The sequence below is a fragment of the Hypomesus transpacificus genome, chromosome 18 (assembly GCF_021917145.1).
Source record: "Hypomesus transpacificus isolate Combined female chromosome 18, fHypTra1, whole genome shotgun sequence".
NCBI lineage: Eukaryota > Metazoa > Chordata > Actinopteri > Osmeriformes > Osmeridae > Hypomesus > Hypomesus transpacificus.
In genome coordinates this window covers 12,012,508-12,039,944 of record NC_061077.1, presented here as the reverse complement: position 1 = coordinate 12,039,944, position 27,437 = coordinate 12,012,508, and the positions used below count along the sequence as shown (strand labels likewise).

General features: G+C 45.7%; 1 protein-coding gene across 1 annotated transcript; it reads right to left on the bottom strand.

The window, feature by feature from the left end:
- cacna1sb (calcium channel, voltage-dependent, L type, alpha 1S subunit, b) lies at positions 1-25,711 on the bottom strand. The gene is given in 45 exon segments (XM_047039614.1): positions 1-3,060; positions 3,209-3,301; positions 3,448-3,494; positions 3,620-3,681; positions 3,876-4,087; positions 4,257-4,382; positions 4,654-4,781; positions 4,899-5,000; positions 5,093-5,292; positions 5,863-5,990; positions 6,157-6,316; positions 6,648-6,739; positions 7,039-7,104; positions 7,205-7,330; positions 7,487-7,513; positions 8,091-8,138; positions 9,461-9,544; positions 9,780-9,890; positions 10,069-10,227; positions 10,606-10,807; positions 11,135-11,281; positions 11,477-11,529; positions 11,654-11,761; positions 11,863-11,950; positions 12,124-12,230; positions 12,338-12,397; positions 12,484-12,613; positions 12,776-12,908; positions 13,514-13,583; positions 13,733-13,832; positions 14,140-14,254; positions 14,473-14,593; positions 14,789-14,996; positions 15,415-15,640; positions 15,938-16,098; positions 16,393-16,418; positions 16,420-16,472; positions 16,781-16,920; positions 17,173-17,276; positions 17,645-17,850; positions 18,506-18,658; positions 18,977-19,110; positions 19,598-19,737; positions 23,259-23,364; positions 25,228-25,711. Coding segments are annotated over 45 exon segments (5,499 nt in total). The 5' UTR covers positions 25,419-25,711; the 3' UTR covers positions 1-2,814.
- Positions 25,712-27,437: the final 1,726 nt, after the last annotated feature.

Sequence of the window (27,437 nt, the reverse complement as noted above, 5' to 3'; positions counted from 1 at the left end):
TGTGGGACACGGGTCTTCTCGGTTTTCACTGATGTAGCACTCTGTGGCCTGCTCTAAGTGAATCCTGCTACGCTGTCCATTTCCACAGTGCATATCGACCAGCAAAGTCTGGTAAAGTCAATCTCAAAAACACAGGAAGCAGTCCGTTTGGATACCCCTCTTGTTTCTTTGCTGTCTCACAGATACACAAACACACACACACACACACACACAAACACACACACACAAGTTCACTTAAGGTCCAATCAACCAATACAATGTATTCTTACTTTTGTTATTGTCAAATTGTCAATTGATTCAGTTAAATAAAATACATAAACCAAAATACAATCTTTTGCTGCAAGTCACTCACGGTTGCAAAAAAATGATATTTAAGTCTAACAGTAGTTGCAGTCCTTGTTGGCAGTTAGATTAGCATTGGCGCCATCTGTTGTACAATTAGTGAAAGTATTCACTCACAAAGGATGAAATACTGTAGGTCTAAAAAGGAAATACATGCATTCAACTTAACAATAAAATTCATGCAACTTGGGGACAATCCTTCCAGCACGGGCCCCTGCATGTCGTACCCTGCCTTTTCACATGTGTGTGTGGTTCTGTTCTAATGTGTCCAAACTAATGTGTCACGGTCGCTCATTTAGCCAGGAGCCTGCGCTTGTGCACAATTACAAAAACGTTCTGTTCAGTTTTTAAACGTATCAGACAATCAATACATGATATCACACCAGTACAATTCCTGTGTTTTCTATGTACTGGTTATTATACGTAAAACAAAAAGGCTAATGTGGACTTTTAGAGACAAAAGAATGATGTATTGTTTGCTGAGGCACTGTTCATAGCAGTCCCCCATCCAGATGAAAACGCCTTTGGTGCATGCATGTACGCATGCATGATCGTGCATTCCACTTTAGGGGTTTGAATGGTGCTCCTAGTCTAGAGAGATGAGGTGCAGCTCTGGTGACAGACAGCCACATCAGCACTTCAAGAAAAGACAGATATTTTCCATTTCAAAACTGAAACCAACATGCTCAAATTTCTTTTGTCAATATACCAGAGGCAGCACTTCAACACTGACCAACACAACAGCTGTGTAAGCATATTGTTGGTAGCTGGTCGACATCTAAGCTGCTACAGAAAATGGTGTGGTTTGAGACTAGGTAACATTCCACTGTTGTAATCAGCTTGCTTGCTAGCCATACAGACTTTTTATTTGGTACAGGATGTATAGCAACCTTATCATAAAATAGTAGTAGTGTGAAACATATTTCATAAAAATGTGTCTCTAATGATGTAAAATCGATTTCATCTTAGGCACTTAAGAACACTTAAAAGGTCAAAGGTCAGTTTACACAAGACAGAGAATGTTTTGGATCATTTCTTTTGGTTTGTCACTTTGTCACAAAAATTGTGAGATTAAGTGTAACATACTGTAATACTGGTCAAGTATGATGTTAGGTCCATGTCCTGCAGTAATACAGAGGGAAGTAAACCCAAACAGAGTACCACAAGGTACGGCCACCAGAGGGAGACATAACCCCACAGACCTGTTTCAGTGAAAGCATGGAGGCACAAGAAACAACAAGTTCATGCAGTCATGAACACATCCAATGTTTTTCCAGTGAAATTTGGACTAAATCCACCATATAATGTTTTTAATAATATATATGCTGAAGACATTGGCAAAACTGATAACTTAATTGACTCCCCAGAAAAGTCCCTTCAAACAGTCAAATTGGTAATTTACACAACCTAATTGAGTCAATACTACCGACTCATATGTATTAAATAAATATAACTGAATATGCTGTACTACATTTAAAATGTAAAATTAAAACAAAAGTTTACACAAAGTACTGTACAGTCGATATACTAGTTTATTTTTTGTTAACAAAATAAGAATTATCGTCTATTAAAAAGTACCATGTCCAACACGTTAAGAAAAAAACTTTCTTTGAAAATGAATGGGCCTACACCCTCTCCAGGGTAGGCAGCACACAAAACTGTGTGGTCAAAGAAAAGACAAGCGTATAAAACAGAGATTGGTAAACCCTTCCCTTTAACATACAATGCCTTAGTTTATATTAGTTACCTCAGTCCCAGACATTTGAGGGAGACAGTGGTTGAACCACATTCTATTGTGGTCTAGAAGGTGATGGGACTCGCCTCACTATAATTGTTGCTGGTTGGGCAGCAACATGATTCATAATTAGTTACTAGTACCACCACACCAAACTCTACAAGTGAGCAAACCTATTGTTGCAAATGTTATAAATAGGTTTCAAATTGAATGTATGTATGTGGAAAATTACAATTTATTGCAAAGGCTCTTATGTGATTTCTTAACATAGTTTTGTTAACTGTGTCTTGTGCTTTGCTACTGTTAACTAGTTGTGTGAGCCAGCCCAAAATACATACTGGAGCCATCTGGCCAGCCCTATGAAAATGTCCTGGATGTGAAACTGCTTTCATCTCACTGAAACTTCAGCTAAACACTCAACAGACCTCCTGGTTGTTCAAACACTCTATGAAATAGATCACCTTTTACAAACATGAAAAGAAACGTTTGCCAGTCGGTGGTACTTTCACATAAGTGAAGTATTTTATTTGTTGAAATCAACCGGGGCGCCTGAGATGCTGTGAGGATGAACAAAATATCGGGCTAATCAGTTAGCTAGACCCTTAACCTGGTTAGTTGGTTTATTCCATCTCCAGCGCAACACACGCAGCTTGATTATGCTATGAGGTCACCTACACAGCCTGGTCAAACGTGAAGTCACATGATCCGCTGACAACGGCAATTGGTTGACCAGCATTCTAGACGGAAGTGTCGGCATGTGCTCTCTCCTGTTCCGTACTGGCAGGGACCGAGGGAGGGGTGGGGATCGGGCGCCTCTTCCTCTTAACGGCGGTGACTCGGCCACTGCGTCCGTTGAGGATGCCCTGGGCCACGCCCTCCATGTCAGTTACTGGCATGTGCATGGCCTCCGCCATTTCCTGTTTGGCCACCGACACAAATGTGGGGTCCTTGGCGAGGGAGTCCAGACCACCCACCATCAAGGCCTGACAGGACAAAATCAACGATATGCACTCAAGCCTGATTACGCTTTTGGAATTAAAAGAAAGTCAACACTCAAACCCCCAGCCCCCACCCTCACCCCCCGCCCCAGACAGACGTCTGGATGGGGATGTGGACGGCTGCAACACTCACCTCCTGGATGAGCTGGTCGGCTGCTGCGGGCATGGCGGCAGCCCCGGGGGGGCAGTGGGCCTGGCTGTCAGCGTAGCTGAGGTCACAGGGAAACTGGGACCAGACGGGTGGACGAAGGGTTAGGTTACAGTATGTCAGCCAAGCATTGATGGGTGTAACAGTGTAACAGTGTAACAGTGTAACAGTGTAACAGTGCCGACGGCGGTAAGGAGGGGCGTGTCCTCTGCGAGGCATGTCACCTGACTCACGTCTGTTCTCACTGTGACGTCGGAGAAGCGCTTGGTGTCTACGGTAAATATAGAGGGAAGAAATGTGGTAAGTAATGACGCTCCAGACATGGATCAAGACAACACTGAGATCATTGAAGTATGCATTGTGTGGAGTGGTATGGAGTTAGATTGGTAAGCTGACCAGGTTCTGGATCTTCTCTGAGAGAGTAGGTCTGGGGTCTTCCCTCTCTATCGTATACATAACTAAAACCAACAACACCATTCATCAGACAGAATCAAAGCCATGTTTATACGTGCAGCATATGCAGCAAATGTTACTATGCTAGTACATCACTGCATCCTCCATAGGAGGATTCAGAAGATTTGCTCCACTATCATATCGTGTCACTCGCACAGTGATTCTGTACGTTAGGGTTACAGTATTGGGCCATACTCACGCGTTGTTGTTGCTGTTGTTCTGCGTTGCGCGCGGCGTGGCAGGGAAGAACTCCTGGCCGGGCCTGAAGGCGGAGTCGGGCGGTGACTCTAGGTCTTCGCGGCGACTCTCAGAGAACTGCAGCGGCCGATGGCTGGTCATCTGGGTGGCCGAGGGGCTGCTGGGCTCCGAGGAGAACAGGTCGACTTGGTCCCCGAATAGACCGCCATTACGCTGGGCAGACAGGACGGTAAAGAGGGGTTATCGTCGTTTTTCTCACGCAGAGACGGGGTCTATGGATTCAAACGACAGCTCAAACGTTTTGATTTCGATCCCGCTCCACAGTCCTGGTGAGCGCGTGGACGCCCGCGCGCCCTGAGCTGCGGCCCCCGCTGGAGCTCACCCTGTAGATGGCCCCCTCGGCAGCCTCGTTCATGGCTCGCTCCAACTCCTCCTCGTTCAGCAGGTCTCCTGAGATGGCTCTGTGGAGCTCCGTCGCTGCCTCCTCCTCGATGCTCCTCAGACCGGCCTGCTCCGAGAGAGGGAGAGAGAGAGAGAGAAAGAGAGAGAGAGAGAGAGAGAGAGAGAGAGAGAGAGAGAGAGAGAGAGAGAGAGGGAGGGAGAGAGAGAGGTGGAGGACAAATGCACTGGGTTGCCGTCGAGAAAAAAGGGGAAACTAAAAAGCACTAAAAGGAAATGGGTGGATTAAGATGGAGGTAGAGAGCTGAAGATAGAGATGGAGGGATGAAGATGGAGGTAGAGAGATGAAGACAGAGTGATGTTCTCCTGCAGGGTCTGACCTGGACCTCGTCGGAGCTCTTCTTGGTCGGACGGTAACCGTAGTATTCCTCCTGACGCTTCATGAATTTCCGGAAGTGGTCCTGGATCAGGAAGGTGGCGTAGAACTTCCCCACCGTGACCTCATCATCTGGGGACGGAACACGACATGATGTCATTGCTGAAACAGTTTGATGTGTTTTTGTTTTTGTTCAAAGGTACAGAACAACTGTATGAACAGTTCACGGTCACATGTTGTGGTGTTTACCTCCGATGGGCGGTATGACTTGGTCGAGCAGTTTCATACTGGTGCGTTTCCAGATCTTCTTTATGATGGCTCTCAACTCCTCGTTGGCTTGCTCAAAGTTACCTGACAAAGACAAGAAGGGGCAAAATGATATTCAACCTCATCATATCAACCGAAATCTAATGTGTGTGTGTCCAGTTTTCAAAAAGCAGCACCTTCAGTCTTGATTTTGAGAGCAGTTCTGACTAGAGCGAACAGGGTGGCATTGAAAGTGACCGTTCCGTCGCTGTTAAGGGGCATGTTCATGGAGATCAGTCTTTTACAGGCGGCGCGGTGAGGACAGAACTTCCCAAAGCCCAGCGGTGGCTGGATCCTTCGTAGCAGAGTCACCACGTCCAGATGTTTAATTCGCCCCCTGCAGGTCGAATATAACAGAACTCAAATTGAATGGAGTTCTAATTGGATGGAAATGAATTTACTTTCATGCAATTTTTATAAATTGGAATAATGATCCTGATTATAAAACGCTTTGTAGAAGAATGCTAAAGACACTCAACACTCCAGACAATTGGACTAAACACTCTACAGCTCTCCTGCACCCTGATATGATGGCAGCTAATTCGCCTTGCCTCCCTTTCTACGGTGTGCAAATTCTGTCGAAGCTTTGCGACACTGAAGCAACTCAAGACTTTGCTATTCAAGGAGGCTTTTAGTTAGTTGAGGGGTTTTTATGGTTGTCTGTCACGTTTCTATTTCTATTTAAATGTTCTGTATTGTTTATTTGTAGTGTTCTATTGCATTTTGTTGTGAAGCACTTTGATTTTATCTGTGAGAGGTGCTATACAAATAAACTTTACTTACTTACTTAATTTAAGGAGTTGCTATGGCTTTAGACAGACGGACAGGCAGATAGACAGACAGACAAGCAGGCAGACAGGCAGACAGACAAGCAGGCAGACAGACAGGCAGGCAGGCAGAAACTCACTTTGCTTCAGGGTCATATTCAGCCCAGATCTTCTTGAACTCATCCAGATGATGAGGGCCGAGGATAGACCAATCACGAGTCAGGTAGTCAAAGTTGTCCATAATCACAGCCACAAATAAGTTGATGATCTGAATAAATTATCAGTCACATGTCAAAGTCATATTAAGCTACTCTATAAATACAACATTATTTTTTTTTTTTTTCGGGAAGAACTTTACTGTAATTTTTTAAGCAGCAGAACTATATAACCAGCTGTGCCTTGTCTTCTCTAACGAGTCCTCTAGGGGAACTCACCAGGAAGGCACAGAGCATGTAGAAGCTCATGAAGTAAAACACTGCAAAGCTAGCCCCACAGGTGTACTCCTCCCCAGGCAGGAAGTCCGACTTGGGGTCGCACTTCTTCCCAGACATGGAGGCCAGCATCACTTCCTGCCACGCCTCCCCGGTGGCACATCTGATTGGGTGAGAATATATAAAAAACTTGATGGTGGGATGAGGGGAAACATAGTTGGATGTTTTCCACTAGAGTTAGCTGTTTCATCATTACCCCCCTCTGTACCTCCACCCTCTGTCTCTCCCTTTTCCTGCCTCTCCCTCTCCTCCCCCAGTTTCACTTCCCTCTGTCTCTCCTCTCTTTGTCTATGTTCTTTCCTCCCTCCCCCCTTCAGTCCCCATCCCTCCCCCCTCAGTCCCTCTCCCTTTCCATTCCTCCCTCGCCTCTCCTCTCTTCCACCTGTCCCTCCTCTCCCTCCTCCCTCTGTTGCTCCTCCTTCTGGCCCACTCACCTGAACAGGAGCAGCACCGCTTGAGGGAATGTCTGGAAGTTGTTGTTGCGGTTGATCTGCGTCCCGTCTACCAAGGCGACCTTCCCAAACACCTGACGGAGGGCGAACGCAAATGTCACAGTGGATCCATCGTTCTGCATGTACTGACTTTAAGTATGCATGCATGTGTGTATGTATATGTATGTATGTGTGTGTGTGTGTTTGTGTATGTATGTACAGTATGTATGTAAGTATGTATGTGTGTATGCGTGTGTGTATGTACGTCAGTGAGTCTGTCCGTCTTTCAATCAGTCAGACAGTCTGCCTGCTGCCCTGCTTGCTCACAGACACACACGTCTGATAATTAGTGTGTGTAATGCATCAACAGTCAGTACGACAGGGAGACGCTCACCTGCATCCCAATGACGGCATAGATGAAGAACAGCATGACGATAAGGAGTGCTACATAGGGTAGAGCCTGTGGAACACACACACACACAAACACACACACAGATCTTCACATAACCCACAGTGGGAATAAAAGCGATGTGGAGGAGGATAGTTGGTCTGACGCTGACCTGGAAGGACTTGATGAAGGTCCACAGCAGGTTGCGGATGCCTTCAGAGCGGTTGAGCAGTTTCACCAGACGCATCACGCGGAACAGTCTGAAGAAGGTGATGGAGACTCTGGCGTTCTCTGAGTCCTTCAAGCACGCAGTGAAGAAGGTCAGCACGGGTGTCGTTTTATTTTACCAATTGAATTGTATATCAACACTACACGATTATTAACAGTACCAAGTGCAAAACTGGTCAAAAGAAACCCCCCAAAATGCTAAATCATGATAACAGTAATGACTTACAGCAATGGCCTGCATTGGGTTTGTCTCCTGCAATGGGACACACCACAGACAGATTACATTAGTTTACTTGTTGTGGTTCCTTGGGCACTACTGAGGTAGCACGTCAATGACTCTTTATACAGTACATGCCTTTTAATCTTAGTCACCCCAAAAATTCAGTGGACATATTTAGAAAGCCAACATATTAATGAACTTACGTACTCTTAACACAACCTATAGGCCTACATACAAAAGCATGATTAAACAATTCCAGCTCATGCAAAATATACAAAAAACATGGATGATTAGGACACAGATACCAATGCCTCCTTTGTCGATGCCATTCATTAACAGAGTTAAACACATGTTCGGGTAAACAGAAATTATACTCTTAAAGTCACACTTGATTTAGGCTTATACTCATTAAACTAAATGTTGGTTTAGTTAATACAACGAGCACCAAAGTGTTAAGCTACTGCTAACATGACAGCAGCCTCTAGTCAGTTCAAACGCCAATTTTCCTGTAGCGCGCTAGCTAGCTGGGGACAGGCAGTACAGTCGGGTTACTGTAGCCAGTGAAACAGAGAGGAGGTGCTCACACGACAAGGCCCATGCAGATATTTACAGCACAGCCATGGAGACAGTACAGTCCTCCACTGGCAGCCAGGGCATTCTAGGGAAACCAGAGAGAGAGAGAGAGAGAGAGAGAGAGACAGATGGAGAGAGAGAGAGAGAGCCAGAGAGAGAGAGAGAGAGCCAGAGAGCCAGAGAGCCAGAGAGCCAGAGAGCCAGAGAGAGAGAGAGAGAGAGAGAGAGAGAGAGAGAGAGAGAGAGAGAGAGAGAGCCAGAGAGAGAGAGAGAGAGAGAGAGAGAGCCAGAGAGAGAGAGAGAGAGAGAGAGAGAGAGAGAGAGAGAGAGAGCCAGAGAGAGAGAGCCAGAGAGAGAGAGCCAGAGAGAGAGAGCCAGAGAGAGAGAGCCAGAGAGAGAGAGCCAGAGAGAGAGAGCCAGACAGAGAGAGCCAGAGAGAGAGTAAAACGAAAAAGGGACGAAGGATGGTAAGATGGGTGGAGAGGGAATGAGAAGGGAGTAAGTAGTGGGGGAGGATGGTTGAAGAATAGAAGGGGAAGAGGGAGAAAAAGGAGGACACAAGAAGGAGAGAGAGAGAGAACGGGTGGAGTGTTAGACAGGTGAATGGAAAGCAGTTGAAAGTGCTGTGTGGTGACAAAGGTGCGATTGTGTGGGATTGCGGATGTTGAAATGTGAATGTGTCCCATAAATTGCATACGGGTGATGACAACAGTGATTACAACAGTGCTTCAAACTTCCAGGTACTGTAAGTACTGAGGGCTGCAATCAAACCGCTCTGTGAACATGAACCATATAACCAGTGTCAAAATGACATTTGTGCGACATTGCCTCAACCAGAGTACATAAAACAAAACACACAAAACCGTGACACAAAACACCACTCATCATCAAAGGTGTTACTGATGCAAAATGTTCAGTTCTTCTCTCAAAAGGACAGTTGCTTGATTTCAATGGTGGTTTATCGAGTTACATGACTTTGGCATTCCAAATGGTGAGGGAGGTTGGAGATGGTCACACAGCAAGTGTTTGGTGGGGGGGTCGGGGGGGGGGGGGGGTAGTGGGGGTGTTCCTAATTTAGCAGTGGTACTGACCATATCCTGTTCACTAGATCTGACCAAAGACTGTCCTGGGTCCACCGTGTGGTTCTATGTCAGGGTATTGGATAAACACAGTCCGATGACAAGGATTGTAAATCACATCCAAATGAGTGAACCCTTTTGACTATAAGTAAGTAAAACACCTGCTAAAACATCCTTGTCGATTTCAAACATACAGATCGACAACACAGTGGAAGAAAACAGCCCTCTACTGTTCTCGGGGGTTCCTTAGAAAAGTCCTGTTAAGCACACACACGTTTGGAAGTGTGCCTCCTGTTGGGGGTCCAGAATGTGGCTGTGTGATACTCACATCGACCTCGCTGAGTATGACGTCGACCACGCTACCTATGACAATGAGGAAGTCAAACACGTTCCACGGGTCTCCGAAGTAGCCCTGCAACGACATGACACAACCGAGATACAACACAAGAAAGAAAACGTGTTTGAACACTTGATGAAATACCAATGCTTTACACTTAGCTAATAGTTACCAGTATTTCATAGTTCATTGCTCATTTTGATCGATGATGAGTCATCATCAATGACTCATCAACAATGAGCACTGATGACTGCATCTAGATTAAGCATGAACTGTTCTCCTTCCTGCTAGCCCACGGTCCAGGACGTACCCGAGCCTTGAAGGCCATGAGTTTCAGAACCATCTCCACAGTGAAGAGCACCGTGAAGATCACGTTCAGCGTGTCCGACAACTTGGTGACATGGTCCGACTGGTTACAATGCTACACAGGAGACACACAAACCAACGGTTTGAAGAAAACCTTAAACAACATCCTGCAAACACGTCAACAATGTGGAAAGGCACCTTTATCACGGAATATTCGACATAAGGCAGGAATCATTTCAAGCGTGAAAGTGAGTGAAACGCATTTCAAAATGGTGGAGTGTCCCGTCGTGTACCTGCATGCCCAGACACAAGGTGTTCAGCATGATCAGGAAGAACATGAGGTACTCAAAGTAGCAGGAGGTGACGATGTACCACACCCGGTACTGGTTAGGGTTCTTAGGGATGTAGCACCTCAGGGGGCCGGCCTTGAGGGCGTACTGCACACACTGGCGCTGGAGACGAAGAACAGACATGGACTCACAGTCTGTCATAGAACACAACACTACACGCACGCATACATATATGACTTATGTTTGAGCCATATTGACATTTTATTCATTGACACTTCGTCCAAAATGACATACAAATCATGCATATAGTGAGTGTAACCAAACAATGAGACAAATCGTATTGTAAGAAGATATGTGACTGTGCCAATAATAATGTGTCTAATCACGTGTATCTCAATTTAGGAATTGGGCTTTTAAAACGTAGAAGCTCTATTAAGATGCGTGGGACTTGCTACACATAACTCTGCATGTCAAAGCAAGCCTAGGTGAGTCCAGCATCTCTCTACCTGGTTCTTGTCCGTACTAACCCCACACACACACCTGGTTCTTGTCCAGCTCACAGTTCTTGTACTCCTGCTCTCCCTGCTCCTGGAAGGTGACGATGACGAAGCCCACGAAGATGTTCATCATGAAGAAGGCGATGAGGATGATGTAGATGATGAAGAAGATGGAGATGTCCACCCGTTTGTTGTACACTGGGCCCATGTCCTCCCCACTCGAATCGATCGCCCTGTACAACAGCCTGAAAGAGGAAGGGAGGGGGACAGAGAGGGAGGGAGAGAGAGGGGGGGGGGGGGGGGGGGGGGGGGGGGGGGCAGAGAGGGAGGGAGAGAGGGGGGGGGGGGGGGACAGAGAGGGAGGGAGAGAGGGGGGGGGGACAGAGAGGGAGAAAGATGCTCAATGTACACAACAGTTCATTGGTTCTTTATCGCTTTTTTCAAGAAGAGTCAATTCTAAAACAGGAAGAAATGTATAATGGACATGAAAGAACACCATGGAATGGAAGAAAGATAAAATCATGCAATTGAGCGACCATCTTGGTACTCCAGAGTGGTCTTGGTCTGCTTACTGAGGCCAGCCCTCGAACGTGGAGACAGTGAACAGGGCCAACATGCCGTTGAGGACGTTGTCAAAGTTGAAGTCGCTGTTGATCCACTCCCTGGGAGCCAGCTCCTTGTCATTGAGGGAGTTCTCCATGTGCTTCAGGAAGAGGCCTCTGAAAGAACAAGAGATAGGAGATAGGTTATTAGATTACTATTAGGAATTATTATTATGAAGAGTTACTATTTAAAGATATTAATATTAATATGAAATTACTTATATTCCATAATGTGTTAACAATTTGGTAGATGAACAGAAATGTAAGAGTTCCTCAGAAATGGCAAATTAGATATGCTGAGAAAGTACGTACTGACACTGGTCAGGCGTCAACTTCGATGGGTCTGTACAACTGAAGAATCTGCCCTGGAAATGAAGCAGATAATGATTCTTTTAAGCCAAAAGATTCAAAGCCATTCCATGACAATTAAAAACACAAAAAATCGAACATTTAAAAATATGTTGCATGAGTCATTTAACAGAATGTCACCTTGAAGAGCTGTACTCCTATACAGGCAAACATAAAGTCCAGGAGCATGGTCACTAACACGATGTTGCCGATGGTCTTGATGGCCACAAACATGCACTGGACCACGTGCTGTCAAACAGAACAGTAACTACACAGTGTGTCTGGGTACAATACGTCTGTGTGATTGCATGTGTGTGTATGCAGAAGTGTGTGTGTGTGTGTGTGTGTACCTTTAGCCCCTTGGCCCTGTTTATGGCTCTCAGAGGCCTCAGCACTCTCAGGACCCTGAGAATCTTCACAACAGAGATGGCACTGGACCTACACAGAACCGACACACACACATCCAAAGTTAAACGTATTTGTGGAAATGTTCCCAGTCACGAGTGTTTGAAGTGACCCGAGAAACAACCCATGGGCAGAATGAAAAAGAAGAACTGTTTTGAATGGAATCAGATAAGAACTGTGTGGCCGTCGTTATCCAATCAACTCACTCCATTCCCATGGAGAGCAGAGACACGCCCACCACAAGCAGGTCCAGAATGTTGAACGAGTTGCGGCAGAAGGAGCCCTTGTGCAGGAAGGCTCCGTACACGGTCATCTGGTGGTCACACGTGGAGAGTTAAACGTGGACACAAACATACATGTCAGCTGCAACTGACACCAGCTTCAATGAAACAACGTTTAAGTGCTTCTAGGACATTTTACCTTGAGCACAATCTCAATAGTGAACACAGTGGTAAAGACGATGTCTGCAGAAGCCAAGACCTGCACAGAATTGAAATGGTTCTTATTAATATTGTGACTGTGTGTGTTTGTGTGTTTTGTGTGAGTGAGAGAGAGAGAGCTTGGACCTTGTTCCTGAAGGACCTGGGGTCAATAGGGTCCTCAGCTGCTAGAGAGATACTACTGAGGAGGATGAAGAGGAGGATGAAGTTTGTGAAGGGCGTGGCGTTGATGATCTTGTGGCACAGCTTACGGAACCTTGGCCACACACACGCATACAAACACACACGCACGGATGCACACACACAAACACACACAGTTATCGTAACTCAGTAAAGAAAGCTCAATTCATTAATATTGTTCAAAATTTGACAAATAATTGACCATTTATCCAACTTCTTCAACATCTGTTGACCTCACTTGTTCTGTGGTCCAAAGATGAAGAAGGAGCTTGCCTCAGGCATGGGCACCGCCTTCTCCTTCAGCTGGAGGTCAGCCATTGGCCGGGGGCGTGGGCTGATGGGGATATCTGGCTCCTCCTCCTCATCGTCACCTGACAGAGAGTTGAGGGGGAGGAGCTTGTTAGATGTGGGGGACGTGCTTGTTAGCTGTTTTGTGATTGAAATACTGTAATTGAAACTAACTTGACTGTCTAAAAGCACAGGTAGAATACATGAGGGATTAGAACATGCAGCTCTCCTAGACCTTAATTTGGAAAATCAAAAACTAAACAAAAACATGTGAGCTTTCAAAAGCTTTATAAGGTTGTAGTCAGAGATGGTGGAAATAGTCAAACTTGAAACCTGAACTATAAATTGTCCTGGCTAATAATAATTAGGGGATACTATACTTAACAGTACCAACACCAGGAGAGGACATGTGCCAGTAATGACTTCAGCACTCTGCACATGAACCCTAAGACCTAACTGCGTTGACTGAACTCCCATTGAAACTTCATAGAACATGTGAAAGACAGAGACGAGTAGAAGATAAAAGGTGTAGGGGTGTTCTACTACAAAAATATGTTTTTGTATGTATTACATCATATACAGTATCATTATTTAGTTTGCAATTTAATGTTATTGTTATTTTATGTTTTTTAAGAAACGTTTACATTTTGTGTAAAGGTGGCCTGCGAAATTTGGACAGGTGACATACCTGGGAAGTCTGCAGGAGGGAAGGGGTCTTTCACTTCGTTGACATGAGACTCAAACTCATCCACTTTGAGCTGGAAAAAAAGGAAACCCAGTGATCAGCTCAAACCTGAAATCATTTGGACCAAGTCCTTTTTCTGACGAATTGAAGTGTCCAGTCTAGCAGTATGTCACTGCAATCGTGACCACCTCCAAGCCTAGCGGGCTCACACAGAGCTCTGACCTGGGCGGTGGTAGGAATGCAATCGGCCTTCGCCCTCTGTTCAGCCAGCTTCTTAGCTAATCGATCCTTTTCCTCGTCAGCCTTGTCAGGATATTTAGATCTAGAGAGAAAGATAACATTGTATTCATGGAAACGCAGACATATATAGAGCAGCACGGGGATCAAAACACGTTTATCATGTCTGTGTGGGCTTTGAGAAAGAGAGTTGTTCTACATTTACTCATTTAGCAGACGCTCTTATCCAGAGCGACTTACAGTAAATACAGGGACATTCCCCCGAGGCAAGTAGGGTGAAGTGCCTTGCCCAAGGACACAACACAATTTGGCACAGCCGGGAATCGATCTGGCAACCATCAGATCACTAGCCCGATTCCCTAACCGCTCAGCCACCTGACCCCCCCCTATACCTGAGCAGCTTTCTTCTCTGCTTCTCCTCAGCCTTCTCTTTCTGAGCCGAAGTCAGACTCTCGGCCTCCGCCAGGTTGTCCACGGCGATGGCCAGGAAGACGTTGAGGAGGATGTCTGGTTGCGGCGAAGCTCAGAATAATAACCCCAATGTCAGCAGCATCAACAAACAACAGCAACAAAACGGTCACGTTTTTCCCCTAGTCCTCTGGCTGTCCTCATTAGATGCTACGGTACAGTTAAATCATCAGAACTCCGGTGCTATCCCAGAGCCTGTAAAATGCACATGATCCAAAACATCTTATATTCAGCTCCAGTATGTCTCCTGGGGATACAGTTTCCGACGACAAAGAGAATGATGAAGTAGACGCTGACCATGATGCCAGGGAAGGACGGCCCTCCGTAGGCCAAGATGCCGTTATACATGATGGAGTTCCAGTCCTCTCCAGTCAGCACCTGAAAACACCCAAACACATGCTTCAGACCAAACCTGAAACCCCTTCAAATGAAATTCTACTCCTAATGAATTAGATAGTAGATGATAACACATGCTAAAGTCACTAAGCTTAACAACATCCGTATCCAAAGACTTTTAACAAGACCTTCATATCTTGAATCGAGCTAGCAGTTAGCACATGAGGCTTGCCACACCTGGAACACACTGATGAGGGCCTGAGGGAAATTGTCGAAGTTGCTGCGTTTTATTTCCTGGTCGGGGAAATTAAACTTCCCCCCAAACACCTGCATGCCCAGGAGGGAGAAGATAACGATGAAGAGGAAGAGTAGGAGGAGCAGGGAGGCGATGGAGCGCACGGAGTTGAGGAGGGAGGCCACCAGGTTACTGAGAGAGGTCCAGTACCTGACACACACGCAGGAGAGAGAGAGGAGATAATCACAGGCTAATATAATACAGAACAAAATGCAGCTCTTAAAACAGTCAGTTAAAATAAAATCGTTAAATAAGCCTCAACCGTTTGGATTTTACATGAGAGATCCTTTGCTGGGAACTGTGAAATCAACACTTTGTTGTTTGATAACATGTTTATATTTTTGTTCAGTGTATAACACATACAATTGTGTCATGATACTCTTTTAACGTTCCATTTTTAGGGGATATCCCTTAAGACAAACTTGTTTGAAAATTATTTTATATCAAGCTGCAAATGATTATAAGATTTTCTACCGGAAGTACCATTTATTTGAACTCTACAAGACAAATCCAACAACAATTAAGACACAAGTTGTAGAATAACCCATTTCCAATGCAAGTGACCTACTTGGTGACCTTGAGCAGTCTCAGGAGCCGGATACATCTGAGGATGGAGATGCCCAGCGGGGTCATGACCTCCAGAGAGACCAGGATGATCTCCAGGATGCCCACCCCCACCACGAAGCAGTCGAAACGGTTGAAAAGAGACATGAAGAAGGTCCTGGGACCCAGTGCGTACAACTGGACAAATATCTCCAGGGAGAACAGGACCAGGAGCACCCTGGTGGCCACGTCTGACAGTCACCAGTTTGAGTTAGTGGACAAGAGAAACGAAAAAGAGATAGGAGAGAAACATAAATCAAAAAGATGATCATGATGACATTGTATACATTTATGAAAATGTATAGATTGCAACAATTGTAATCTGATGTATTCATAAGAGTAGGTTTATTATTCAAAGGAAAAGGCTGAAAAATAAAGGACATTTCTACAAGAAATACGTAAACACACGTATCTGTTGAGTGCATTGATGTTTGTGCATAGCTGAACAGCAAAAGGAAAAGGGTTTTGTTTGCATGTGGTGAACGCACCTTGAAAAGCTGTGAGGGAGTCGGACTGGTTGTGGTGTTCAGTGGCAATGGCCAGCGTGTTGAGGAAGACCAGGAAAATCACCAGCCAATAGAAAGCCTTGGTTTTGATGTACACCAGACACTTCATCCGGAAGAAGCGGTCCCAACGCCGAGCCAGGCGACTGAAGAGAGAGAGAGAGAGAGAGAGAGAGAGAGGAGAGAGAGAGAGAGGGAGAGAGAGAGAAAGAGAGAGAGAGAGAGAGAGAGTAGAGAGAGAGAGAGAGAGAGAGAGAGAGAGAGAGAGAGAGAGAGAGAGAGAGAGATGACAGCAGGAGGAAGCAGGACAGAGCAAGGAGGACAAGCGGGTGAAGGAAAGTAGGGAGAATATAACTCGGTCATAGTCACTGTATGTGCCTGTATCACATTTCCATCATGTCAGTACATAACTGTAACTGCAACATGCTGATCAAACTGACTAGTAGTAGATGACGCGGCTCTTTCCCCTCCAGCTCATAAAGACTGTCTGTTTCTGATCCATCTGTCAACGGCAGGAGTCCTGTCAAGAAACATCAAGGTATTGGAATAGAACATGAAATAGAATAGAACATAACTTATTAAATCAACACTTCCATAAACATTTAGAGTGAGCTTATACACAACCCCAGGACAGACAGACAGACAGACAGTCATGCAGAGATGCAGACAGACAGACAGACAGACAGACAGACAGACAGACAGACAGACAGACAGACAGACAGACAGACAGACAGACAGACAGACAGACAGACAGACAGACAGACAGACAGACAGACAGACAGACAGACAGACAGGTGTTCGATCAAGGAGACCTTCATGCCCCTTTACCGTCCTGATCCGCATCCAAGACCTCTGCCTGGGTGATCCACTCCATGTAGCCCTTCAGGTCCTCGTCCAGCTGCTGGGTCTCCCGCAACTTCTGGAACTCTCCGCGGGACTTGGCCTTCTCTCTCTCCTTGGTGAACTCCCTGTGTATGGGTGGATAGGTGAAGAAGACATTTAAACAGTCTTCTTTTGGATTGAAAGGGATTGGACTTCCGAAACGATTTTTGGACGTTAGTAAAAGTCATACGATTTGTTGGTGGTGGCTAAGATGTTTGCACTGTACTGTTTTGTTATGTATGGAGATTATGTCATCTGTACAAGAAAAAAGACTGACTTTATCTGTCGAGAGGCCTTGTGATACATGAGTGTGAGGGAGAGGTGAAAGGTCATCGTACCCACTGAGCACGCCCAGGACCAGGTTGAGGATGAAGAAGGAGCCTAACAGGATGAGCGTGACAAAGTAGAGCCAGGGCCAGTCATTACCGATGGCATCGTTCACCTGGAACACAACACAGAAGAGTCGTGTCTACAGAAGGTAATGTCAGGTGAATAGTAGGATTAGTTTGTTGCTACTAGTTCCACACATATCTCTAGGAGCCATTCCATGGAGTAAGCACCTGCCTATTCCTAACAGCCCTGATTTCAAATACAGTGGTGTGCAGATTTGTTAAGAGAATTAGATATTTACAGGACAATGACTATTGGGCTCGAACAAAATGTACACCAACTGATGGTGTCTTGAAAGACTGGTCAGAGGCTGCAGACCGTGCCGGAGTAAGTAAGTAAGTAAGTAAGTAAGACTTTATTTATATAGCACATTTCATACAAGAATTGTAGCTCAAGGTGCGAAGGAGTGAAGATACGCACCCAGTAGAGCACGTCTGTCCAGCCCTCCATGGTGATAGACTGGTACACGGTCAACATGGCGAAGCCAAAGTTGTCAAAGTGAGTGATGCCATGGTTCGGCCCCTCCCAGCCCGGCCGACACTCGGTGCCGTTGATGAGGCAGCGCCGCCCGTTGCCGGCCTGGGCGCACGGAGCCGGCTTCTCCCCCTCCGCTGTGGCCATGATGTCTGACGGAGGGAGGAGGAGGAGGAGGAGGGGGAGGAGGAGAGGGAGGAGGGGGGAGGAGGAGGGGGAGGGGGAGGGGGAGGGGGAGGAGGGGGGAGGAGGAGGAGGAGGAGGAGGTGGAGGAGGAGGAGGAGGAGGAGGAGGAGGAGGGAGGAGGAGGGAGGAGGAGGAGGAGAGGAGGAGGAGGAGGGGAGGAGGGAGGAGGAGGGGGGGAGGAGGGGAGGAGGGGGAGGAGGAGGAGGGGGGAGGGGGAGGGGGAGGAGGGGGAGGGGGAGGGGGGAGGGGGGAGGGGGAGGGGGAGGGGGAGGGGAGGAGGAGGGGGAGGGGGAGGTGGGAGGAGGGGGAGGAGGAGGAGGAGGAGGAGGAGGAGGAGGAGGAGGAGGAGGAGGAGGAGGAGGAGGAGGAGGAGGAGGAGGGGGAGGAGGGGGAGGAGGGGGAGGAAGGGGAGGAGGAGTGGATTACTGGTCACATTTTTGTTGTATTCGGAAAACATTGTTTTGTGCAATGACTCATTTGGATTTTTGGAACCCCAAGTAATCTCATGCCCTTTCAGTACTTGGCTGTAGGTTACTTAGATACTTAATGGTGATGTTTTGTTTTGATTTGCACTGAAGCTTTTAAGGGGTAACATCATTCTTTTTATAGGTTACTGCGGACCTGTGCCAATGTAATAACAAGTCTTGTGCATCTTGCACTTGAAGAACTCCAAGCCCACAATGGCGTAGATGGTGACCATGAAGAAGACCAGCAAGGCGATGTGGAAGAGGGGCAGCATAGCCTTGAGGATGGAGTTCATCACCACCTGTAGGCCTGGATGTATTTAAACACATTTAAATACAGGAAGCACATACTGACAAATTCAATGTTAACTGGGGGCACGGTGATTTCGCTGATTTTACTCACTGGTTTCACACACACATATACCTTAAAGGACAAATACTCTTTGGAATGTGATAACAAAATTCAAACCTGTGAAATGTTGTGAAGCGTTGTTAGGTTCTCAAAACGAGAAAAAGAATACATCTTTTTAATCGAACACAATAAAAACAGGTTCCAATGGGGTTTCAATACAGCTACAGTATATGGCAGGCTGTCTTCATGACACATGAGTACAGAGCGTGTTCTTACTGGGGACTCCGGACACGAGACGCAGGGGCCTCAACACCCTGAAGGCTCGGAGGGCCTTGATGTCGAAGCCCCCGCCCTTCTCCATGTTCACGCCCGCTAAGTGGTTGATGGTGTCCAAGGCGACGGTGAAGACACTGTGGGGGACAACACAATGCACCTGTACTCATCTTTTTATGTTTTATATTTATGCCTTTTACTACAGTACTTGTTTAATCCTTCTTCATGCTTCCACTTACCATGTTAATTGTTATGTGCCACTTGCCAAAGCAAATTCCTTGTGTAAACTTACATTTGCATTAACCTGATTCTGATTGTGACTAAAATGGTAAAATATGTGACTGAATTAATATTTAAAGCTGAGTAGTATTTGAGACTGAGAATAAGAGGGAATTTTGTCAAATGGTAAGTCATACGTTTGGTCCAGTTTAGACATAATGTTTGTCAACGAACGTGTAGCACAAGAATAATTTCACACTGTGTTTTAAACTGAGCAAGGTAGAATCGGTACAGATTATTCGGTTTTGTTAAAAGTACCCTTGTGTTATTGATTTGAGGTATGAGTGGTTTTCTGAAATGACTTTGGGAGTAGAAAAACAGCTCCCCTCTAAGGTCTCATCTTACCCCATGAAGACGATGACAAAGTCCAGAACGTTCCAACAGTTCCGTAAATAGGCTCCTTCGTGAAATACCAGCCCGTACGCCACTATCTTCAGAAAGCACTCTAACGTGAATATGACAAGGAAGATGTACTCCAGACTTTCCTGGAAAAAAAGACAAAACAACCTAAATTAGATTTTGCAACATTCTAATCCTTAAAATGTGATGGTGATATTTAGTTGATACAGGATTAAAGAGAGAGAGTGGAGGCTACCGGGACACGTGACATACATCTTAAGATAACAGAAATAGGCACTTTAGATTAGATTAAGTTTGACTTGTATTCCAATCCCTTTTGTATTGCTTTTGTCTGTCTGCACTTTGATTAAATAGGGTATTGAGGGGCTTAAAGGGATGAGTGTGTCTCAGCAGAGGGGATGAATGGATGAAGAGAGAGAGAGAGAGAGAGAGAGAGAGAGAGAGAGAGAGAGAGAGAGAGAGAGAGAGAGAGCGAGAGAGAGAGAGAGAGAGAGAGAGAGAGAGAGAGAGAGAGAGAGAGAGAGAGAGAGAGAGAGAGACAGAGACAGAGAGAGACAGAGAGACGGCAAGAGAGACAATGGGAAACAGATACAGAGATAAACAGCAGAAAGAGGGTGCCCCAAGTTCAAACGCCTGAGTTTCATCAAATGGACCATATGCACCAGAACCTGCTTTCAAAGAAGCTTTCAAATGTTTTGTTCAAGGATGTTTAAATGCAGATGAGTTACAGCCAGTACATATTAAAGCTGGTAATGTTTTATGTGATGTTGAAAACAAGCTTGCATAAAACTATTGTTTGCGTTTCACCTCAGACTTTCACTGTGTTATCAGTAAGAGCAGAAGCAAACACACTGTCAACAACACCATGTATGGTTCCTCTCAGGACCCTTGTATGTATGTGTGTGTGTGTGTGTGTCTGTGTGTACTGTACACTGGCCGCACTGTGGTCGAAGCACATGGTTGCAGCACATTACTTGGAGTAACTTTAGTTAAAAGAATTTTCCTAAAATACACTCATTATAATTTTTCAACACTTGACTGAAGCTGAATGACATGATAAATGAAAAACATTAGATGTACAGAACTTAAACATAGAAATAGCTATGCCTATAGCTTATAACTATGACTATAGCTAGTAACTTTAATTGTCCATGGCTTTAAAGTATATGCAGATTAACCTTTAAATGGAGCTTTATGTCAGAGGAATCAAATTTAATTTGAGGCACTTGGTAACCAACCCACCAAAGTCAATAAAAATATTTTTAATGCCTGTCAGAACCGACATGAAACGAACACTAGGACCATTAGCACGCTGCTAATAGCGATCAAATACCGTTATATGAGTCGTCATATTTCATGACTGGGGACTGTCAGGGGGTAAGGTTCTCTGCAAAGCTCTCCAACGACAACATGCATCAATGAAGTGCTGCTGTTCCAGACTGACCTAGTTCTGACTGCCAGGGGCGCCCTGGTGAGACACGTGATCCCCCTCCTCCTCCAGGTTAGTTACTCTTTCGGGATCTCTGGAATGAGCGTGCTGAGGAGTCAGAGGAGGGGAGGCCCAGGGGCCCGGGTCCAGGGGGCGGGTAGAAAAGTCCCGTAGAAATGAGTCCTGCATAACATCCACATGACGCCTCTGGTGATTTATTCGATGAATTCGACGGAGGGAAATAACCCCGTGTGTGTGTGTGCAAAGGTGTGTGTAACCTCCGAGTGTGACCCCATGTGCAGCGCTGTTGTGTTATCGTGCTGCGGTGGGGGTGAGGGGGGGTGGGAGGGGTGTTGCACGGATGTTTCTTTAGAAGCAGGTGTCTGTCTGGATCAAACACGTTAGCACCCTGAGCGGTGAGGTCAAGAGTCTTTAGCAGGGTCAGACTGCCAAGTTTCTCCTCCGGCCGCCAGCCGGCTTGGCACATGGGACTCGGCTGAGCTCCAGCTCTAGATGCTTTCACTTGTGTACATCGTTGCACAAAAATGTAAACGCGCTCAAAGCAGTGGGTCCAACCTTAAACCCACAAACCAATTCATGGACATTTTTTTATTTTTTGTAATTATGGACAGACACTGAAACACACAGACACACATACTCGGGCAATGACACTTAGACCGTGACACACAAACACAGACACACAGACACACAAACACAGACACACAGACATGCACACACCTATGTCAGACTCAGATCTGTGGCCTGCACCTCCTTGCAGCGTGAACACACACCTCAGGAGAGAGGTCTAAAAATAAAATAAAACACCAGGACCCTTTACAGCAGGGCTGGCTGGAAGACCAGCTGTCACACCCACGGCCGTACCCCAGCCTGAATTCATGTGTTTTTCACTGCCCTACTGTTTCCCTGTGTCTGATTCCCTGCACCTGTGTCTTGTTAAGTGTCAACGTCAGGGTTAAGTTTGCTCATTTGTTTGAGTTTGTTTCACCGGTGTCTACTTTGCTTTTCATGTGTATATAGGGTCCCTTTCTTAGTTTGTTCTTGGGTCAGTATTCCATACTTGTTTCCAAGTTTTCTCAAATAAATACATTTTGATATTTGGAATCCTGCCTGCCTGCCTTTCTCTGCGTTTGGGTCCTCCTCTTGCCCACACACATGACACTAGCACTTGCCACTGGTCTAACCTTACTGTCTCACAACATTAGCCACATTTAGAAGACATGCATTCACCTGTCATACAGCCAGGGTCGGATGCTAAGAAAACCATAAGCTACTGCGCAGAAGTGCCATAAACATTTAATGTCACGTTTACAATACATTGTCAATGCGAGTCTAAATGCTAAATGAGTCCCAACAACCTATGTCGGAGAGGTTTGCTCTTATGAGAAAGACACAACATGGTTTATAGCCTGGTGCTACTATGTAAACACATTAGCAGTCTCATGCCTGATAATGACGTGTTCTGGGTTCTTCTGGGGGAACCAGAGGGTTAACTGAAGAACTGACTGTTAACTGAAGCACTGACTCTGTCAACTGAAGCACTGACTCTGTCAACTGAAGCACTGACTCTGTTAACTGAAGCACTGACTCTGTCAACTGAAGCACTGACTCTGTTAACTGAAGCACTGACTCTGTCCTGGAGGCATGTTGAGGATGGGACTCGGGGGCTTTTCTCAACCAGCCAGCGGCCAGAGCGGAGAGGCTGACCTCACTAACTCAAAATGTTCGACTGCGAGCCACAAATGAAAAGCCACAAACTGGCTCTGGCATGTTAAAGTACCGATATCATGGCTTGTTATAAATCCGCAAACACAACGCCAAGGATGAAATAGTACAGCGATAACCAACAAAAACCAAACCAAACTACAAACCGTCTACAAAACCCAATGGGTGCATACAGCACATGAAGCCCCTGAAAACCAAAAAAAGGGAACATGGAAGGATATAGGTTCAGACAATAAGGTTTGATCAGGAACACTTTTCAGCTCAGTAAAGTGTTTGGATCCTTCTTGGTTTTTTATTTTCTAAAAAGAGTTATATAAGGAAACCGTTACTAGAGTAGAGGGTTCTTTGTTTGGGTTGCAGAATGGTCTATTTAGAACCTTTTTTATATGTATACATATATTTCTGAGTGTAGACACTGGAAGACAATGACCCAGCCTGAACGCCCCTGATGGGAAGAGAAGTTTGGTTCCTCACCAGGCTGGTGTTGGTGTGGTTGCTGTCTTCCTCAGGCATGGGCAGGAACACGGCCAGGGCCACACAGTTGGCAAAGATGGTCAGCAGGATGATGATCTCAAAGGGTCTGGAGGAGGGTAGGGTCAGGACCAGAACAAGGAGACAAAATGGAGGACAAACAGAACAGACACGGAGAGAAACATAGGGGCTGGTTTGACAGACATCAAATCTCTCTTTTTTTCAAGTTCAACCTGGACTTGACTGTATCTGGGAGGTGGGTTGGGACTGATAGTTCTATGTTGTCAGATTAGATATGGATAGGGTGCTTTCTGAACTGTGATGGTTTGAGTAGGAGACAAAAATGCAGGTCCAATGTCCAACTCAAACCCCTAATCATTGAAAATAGTTCAGCCTGTAACCCGTGCACTTTGATAACTGTACCTCACTGTAACTTATCCCTCCAAAACTATTCATCTACCATCTGTGGCCTCCTGTGTGTAACCCAGTCTGCTTACGGCAGCGTGTTGGCAGTCCGGTCCACAGGGGGCGCTCTGGGAGAATTCCCCTGCCAGCTCAGGGGGTTGTGGGCTGTCTGACTGTGATGCCACAGGACAGCTGGAGAGCCCCAGAATATGATCAAACTACTTACACTTCACATCTATTAGGAAAAGAGTTCCCAGTTCAATCAACTGTTCATCTGTTCTAAAGATCATGTTATCTGTTCATAAACATCATTTGTCCAAGTGTGTGATCTCAAATGGAAAAATTGATATCTATACGAATACCACACACCACCCAGACTAGAACAGAAAAGGCCAAATATCTACTCTGATAATTGTTGACAAACCTCAGATGACAATGTCAAGTAGGCTACTGTAAAAACGTGTAGACAAATACATGTAATCTCCATGATCTTAAATCCTGAGAGAAAAATATGTCCACTGAGCAATTGCAATTATTCCTAAATTACAACTACCCTTAATGACAAAGACAAAAACACAAGCTAACGTGCCTTGATCACCACATCCTAATCTATTTTAGATCATATATTATATATAGCCATCATAAATAAGGCAATCTGGTTTGGTCTAAAAGCAATGTGGAAAGTCCCCCCATGAGAAAGACCTCCACTCAACACCATCGGGCAGTATTCAGACTAGCCTTGTGCTGACATATCCATGGAAGTCTTTCCACTTAAAAGCACAGAACGTGCTAAGTGATAAGCCAGCCAAAGACTTATCACTGAATTCAGAGGTTTCATTTATGATGTCCGACTGATGGCTCAACGAGGTGCTAGGTTAACTCCCTGGATCAGTGAAAAGACCTGGCCTGCATATATCACATTGATACTGGTCAGCCACACACATATCACAAGTCTTAACACCTACAGCAGGTCTGAAATGGGACTGAAAAACAGCCCGGGACTTTGAAACAGAGACCGGCCCACGACTGTGTATTATTATTATATATACTTTTATTTTTGCATTATGTCACGGCCGTTTGACCGGCCGTTCGGGAAATCTCCCTCCGGCCAGTCTGACCTCTCAAACCATCTCAAAAGCTTTGCAAGAGGATAAGGGACTTGACCTTTTTCAAGAGCAAAATAACCTAGCTTTTAGATACGCACAGCATCTGTTCATTATTAGCGATGTATACATAGCTTGTCTGGTATATCTGACATGATAGTTTACAGGTGACACATTTCAACTCCCTACAGATTCCATGCTGGACATGTTATGGAAACTGTAACATACACTGCACGATTATATCCTTACAGGGAACACGAAATGCCAGGGAGCACTTTCAATCCATGTGTGGAACATGGAGTTTGGGGCAAATTGTACCCGTTATGACAGGAATGCAATTGGTGTGTGTGTGTGTGAGAGAGAGCGATCATGAAAGAGAGTGAAAGAGAGAGAGAGTGAGAAAGAGAGACGGAGAGTGAGTGAGAGTGTACAAATGGGTGCAGTGAGAACACTAGAAAGGATACTTCCACTCCACTATGTTGATGCAAGCCTTGCGGAAGGGGTTCTTGAGGTTGAAGAGGAAGAGGGAGCGTGCGGGCCGGGGGTTTCCCCCGGTGGCCTGCATCTTCTTCAGCTTCTCCCTCTGTTTCCTCTTCAGCTCGTCCTCGTTCATGATGAACGAGGTCATCGCCACCTCGGCAGCATTAGAGGCCATCTTGACCCGTCACACCCGAGAAGGCTTCCCTGTTCTCAAGGGGCGGGGGAGAAAAAAACGCTTCCTCTCAATGAATATATCCCAAAAACCGTGTTGCTTCTGGGTCCTGTACCCAAAACGGCCCTCCTGGTTCCTGTGGGAGGAGCCCCTTCTAGGTTCAAATACTTCTGTTCTGTTTGTCGCTTCCTGTCTTCCTCCTCCACCTTCTTTTTCTCTTCCTGACTCTCTCGTCTTTTCCCCGCAGAGCCAAAGAAGCTTCTCTCCTTGGCCGTGGCTGCAGCTTGAAAACCTCACCCGGCAAGGAATAATGAGAGGAGCCCAGGAGCAGTTGGCCCCCTGCTTTAGTTTAAATATAGACAGCCGAGCCACTGGGTGGCCATGCTTGGGAATGGCCGAGGGGGGGGGGGGGGGGGGGGGGGGGGGTTTAGGGGCTAGGGTGTAGAGCAGGGAGCACAGGGGAGAAGAGACCAAGTAGTTTGGGGGTATGGTGGTGGTGGGGGGGGGGTCGACAGCAGAAGGAAGTGCAGCTGTTCCCCTGACTGCCGCTGGTCTTCCATGACCAGAGGAGAGGAGGTGGGAGAGACGTGGAGGGAGTGTGGTCTTCCATGACCAGAGGAGAGGAGGTGGGAGAGACGTGGAGGGAGTGTGGTCTTCCATGACCAGAGGAGAGGAGGTGGGAGAGACGTGGAGGGAGTGTGGTCTTCTTCAGTGGCATAGCAAGCTGGGTATGTTTCTGTGACACTGTGCAGAGATGACTGTTTACAGTGTCGTTGGAGTTTTCTTGGAAAAGGCAGGCGGGATGAGGGGGACGACTGAGAGATTATTAGGAGGGCCTTTCAGAACATTATACATGAGAGATAGACATTTTCCTTTATCATTTTCATTTTCCAAAGTATATCATACAGTATTCTTTTTACATCATGTGATAAACAGACGGAAGCAATCCACTTTGAATCTTACACTGAGTATTGCCATCTAGATCACTTTTTGACGCATGAACAATTAACACACTATTTTAATGCATATAGAAGCTGTTTTTGGTATGTAAGGCCATGGATGCTTTTAAAATGTTTTTTTTTTCTGGCACTGGCCTTCAGGAATGAGGTGTGTCTTCTGTCGCCCCCTAGTGATACTCTTGAAGACTGCTCACAAACCTTGAGGAGAAGCTGCCAACCTCCAATCAGGAGCATTGTGTGCCTCAATCTGTTTCACACACTACGTCAGATACAAAGCTCAAAGGTGATTTTATTGGATATTTTCAAAATTCAGCATGAGCCACAGATATTTTAGCAGCAAGATAATAAATAATTCACAACATTGGGGGGGGGGGGGGGGGGGGGGGACCATGTAAAACATTGCAGATGAAATGCATTTAAAAAAACTAAAATATAGGTACATACTCACAGCAATTTCAACAATCATTCAAAAGAACCATAAATACAGCAAAACACAATATCAAGGAGTAACAACACAACAGCCAGTGTTCCGGAACCCTCCGTCAGTTATCAGTGTGTGACTTGTGATCCAGTATAGTTAAGAGGACCCCCCACATGAGAGTGCATCAGTAGTAAATGAATTGGGAGATGTAGCAAGACCACAGTTCCAGTAAGACACTGATGTAACTCCCAGCGAGGACAATAAAGATATACAAGGGGTAGGGTACTGTATCTCTACAGAGAGGGCAGCGAGTTTAGGTACTAGGGAGAGAAAGGCTAGACCATAGCTTATAACATGGGTAACAAATAAGCGTTAGGACATCCCGTCAAATCTGCTTTTAGGATTTACAAGCATAAAGCCTATCCATAAACTGACATAGCTCAAAAATACAATAATGCTAGGATAAGGGTGTGGATTGTCAAGTGATTTGACGTGAAGAGGACTGGGCCAGCGTGTACAACAGGGCATCTTCTGTGGTGCTTGTCACAGTAAGAGTTTCTCAATTTAAAAGCTCAAAACAACTCACATGATTCAGCTAGCTTCATATTTATCCAGAGATCTTCAAAACAAGCTTTTCCCTCC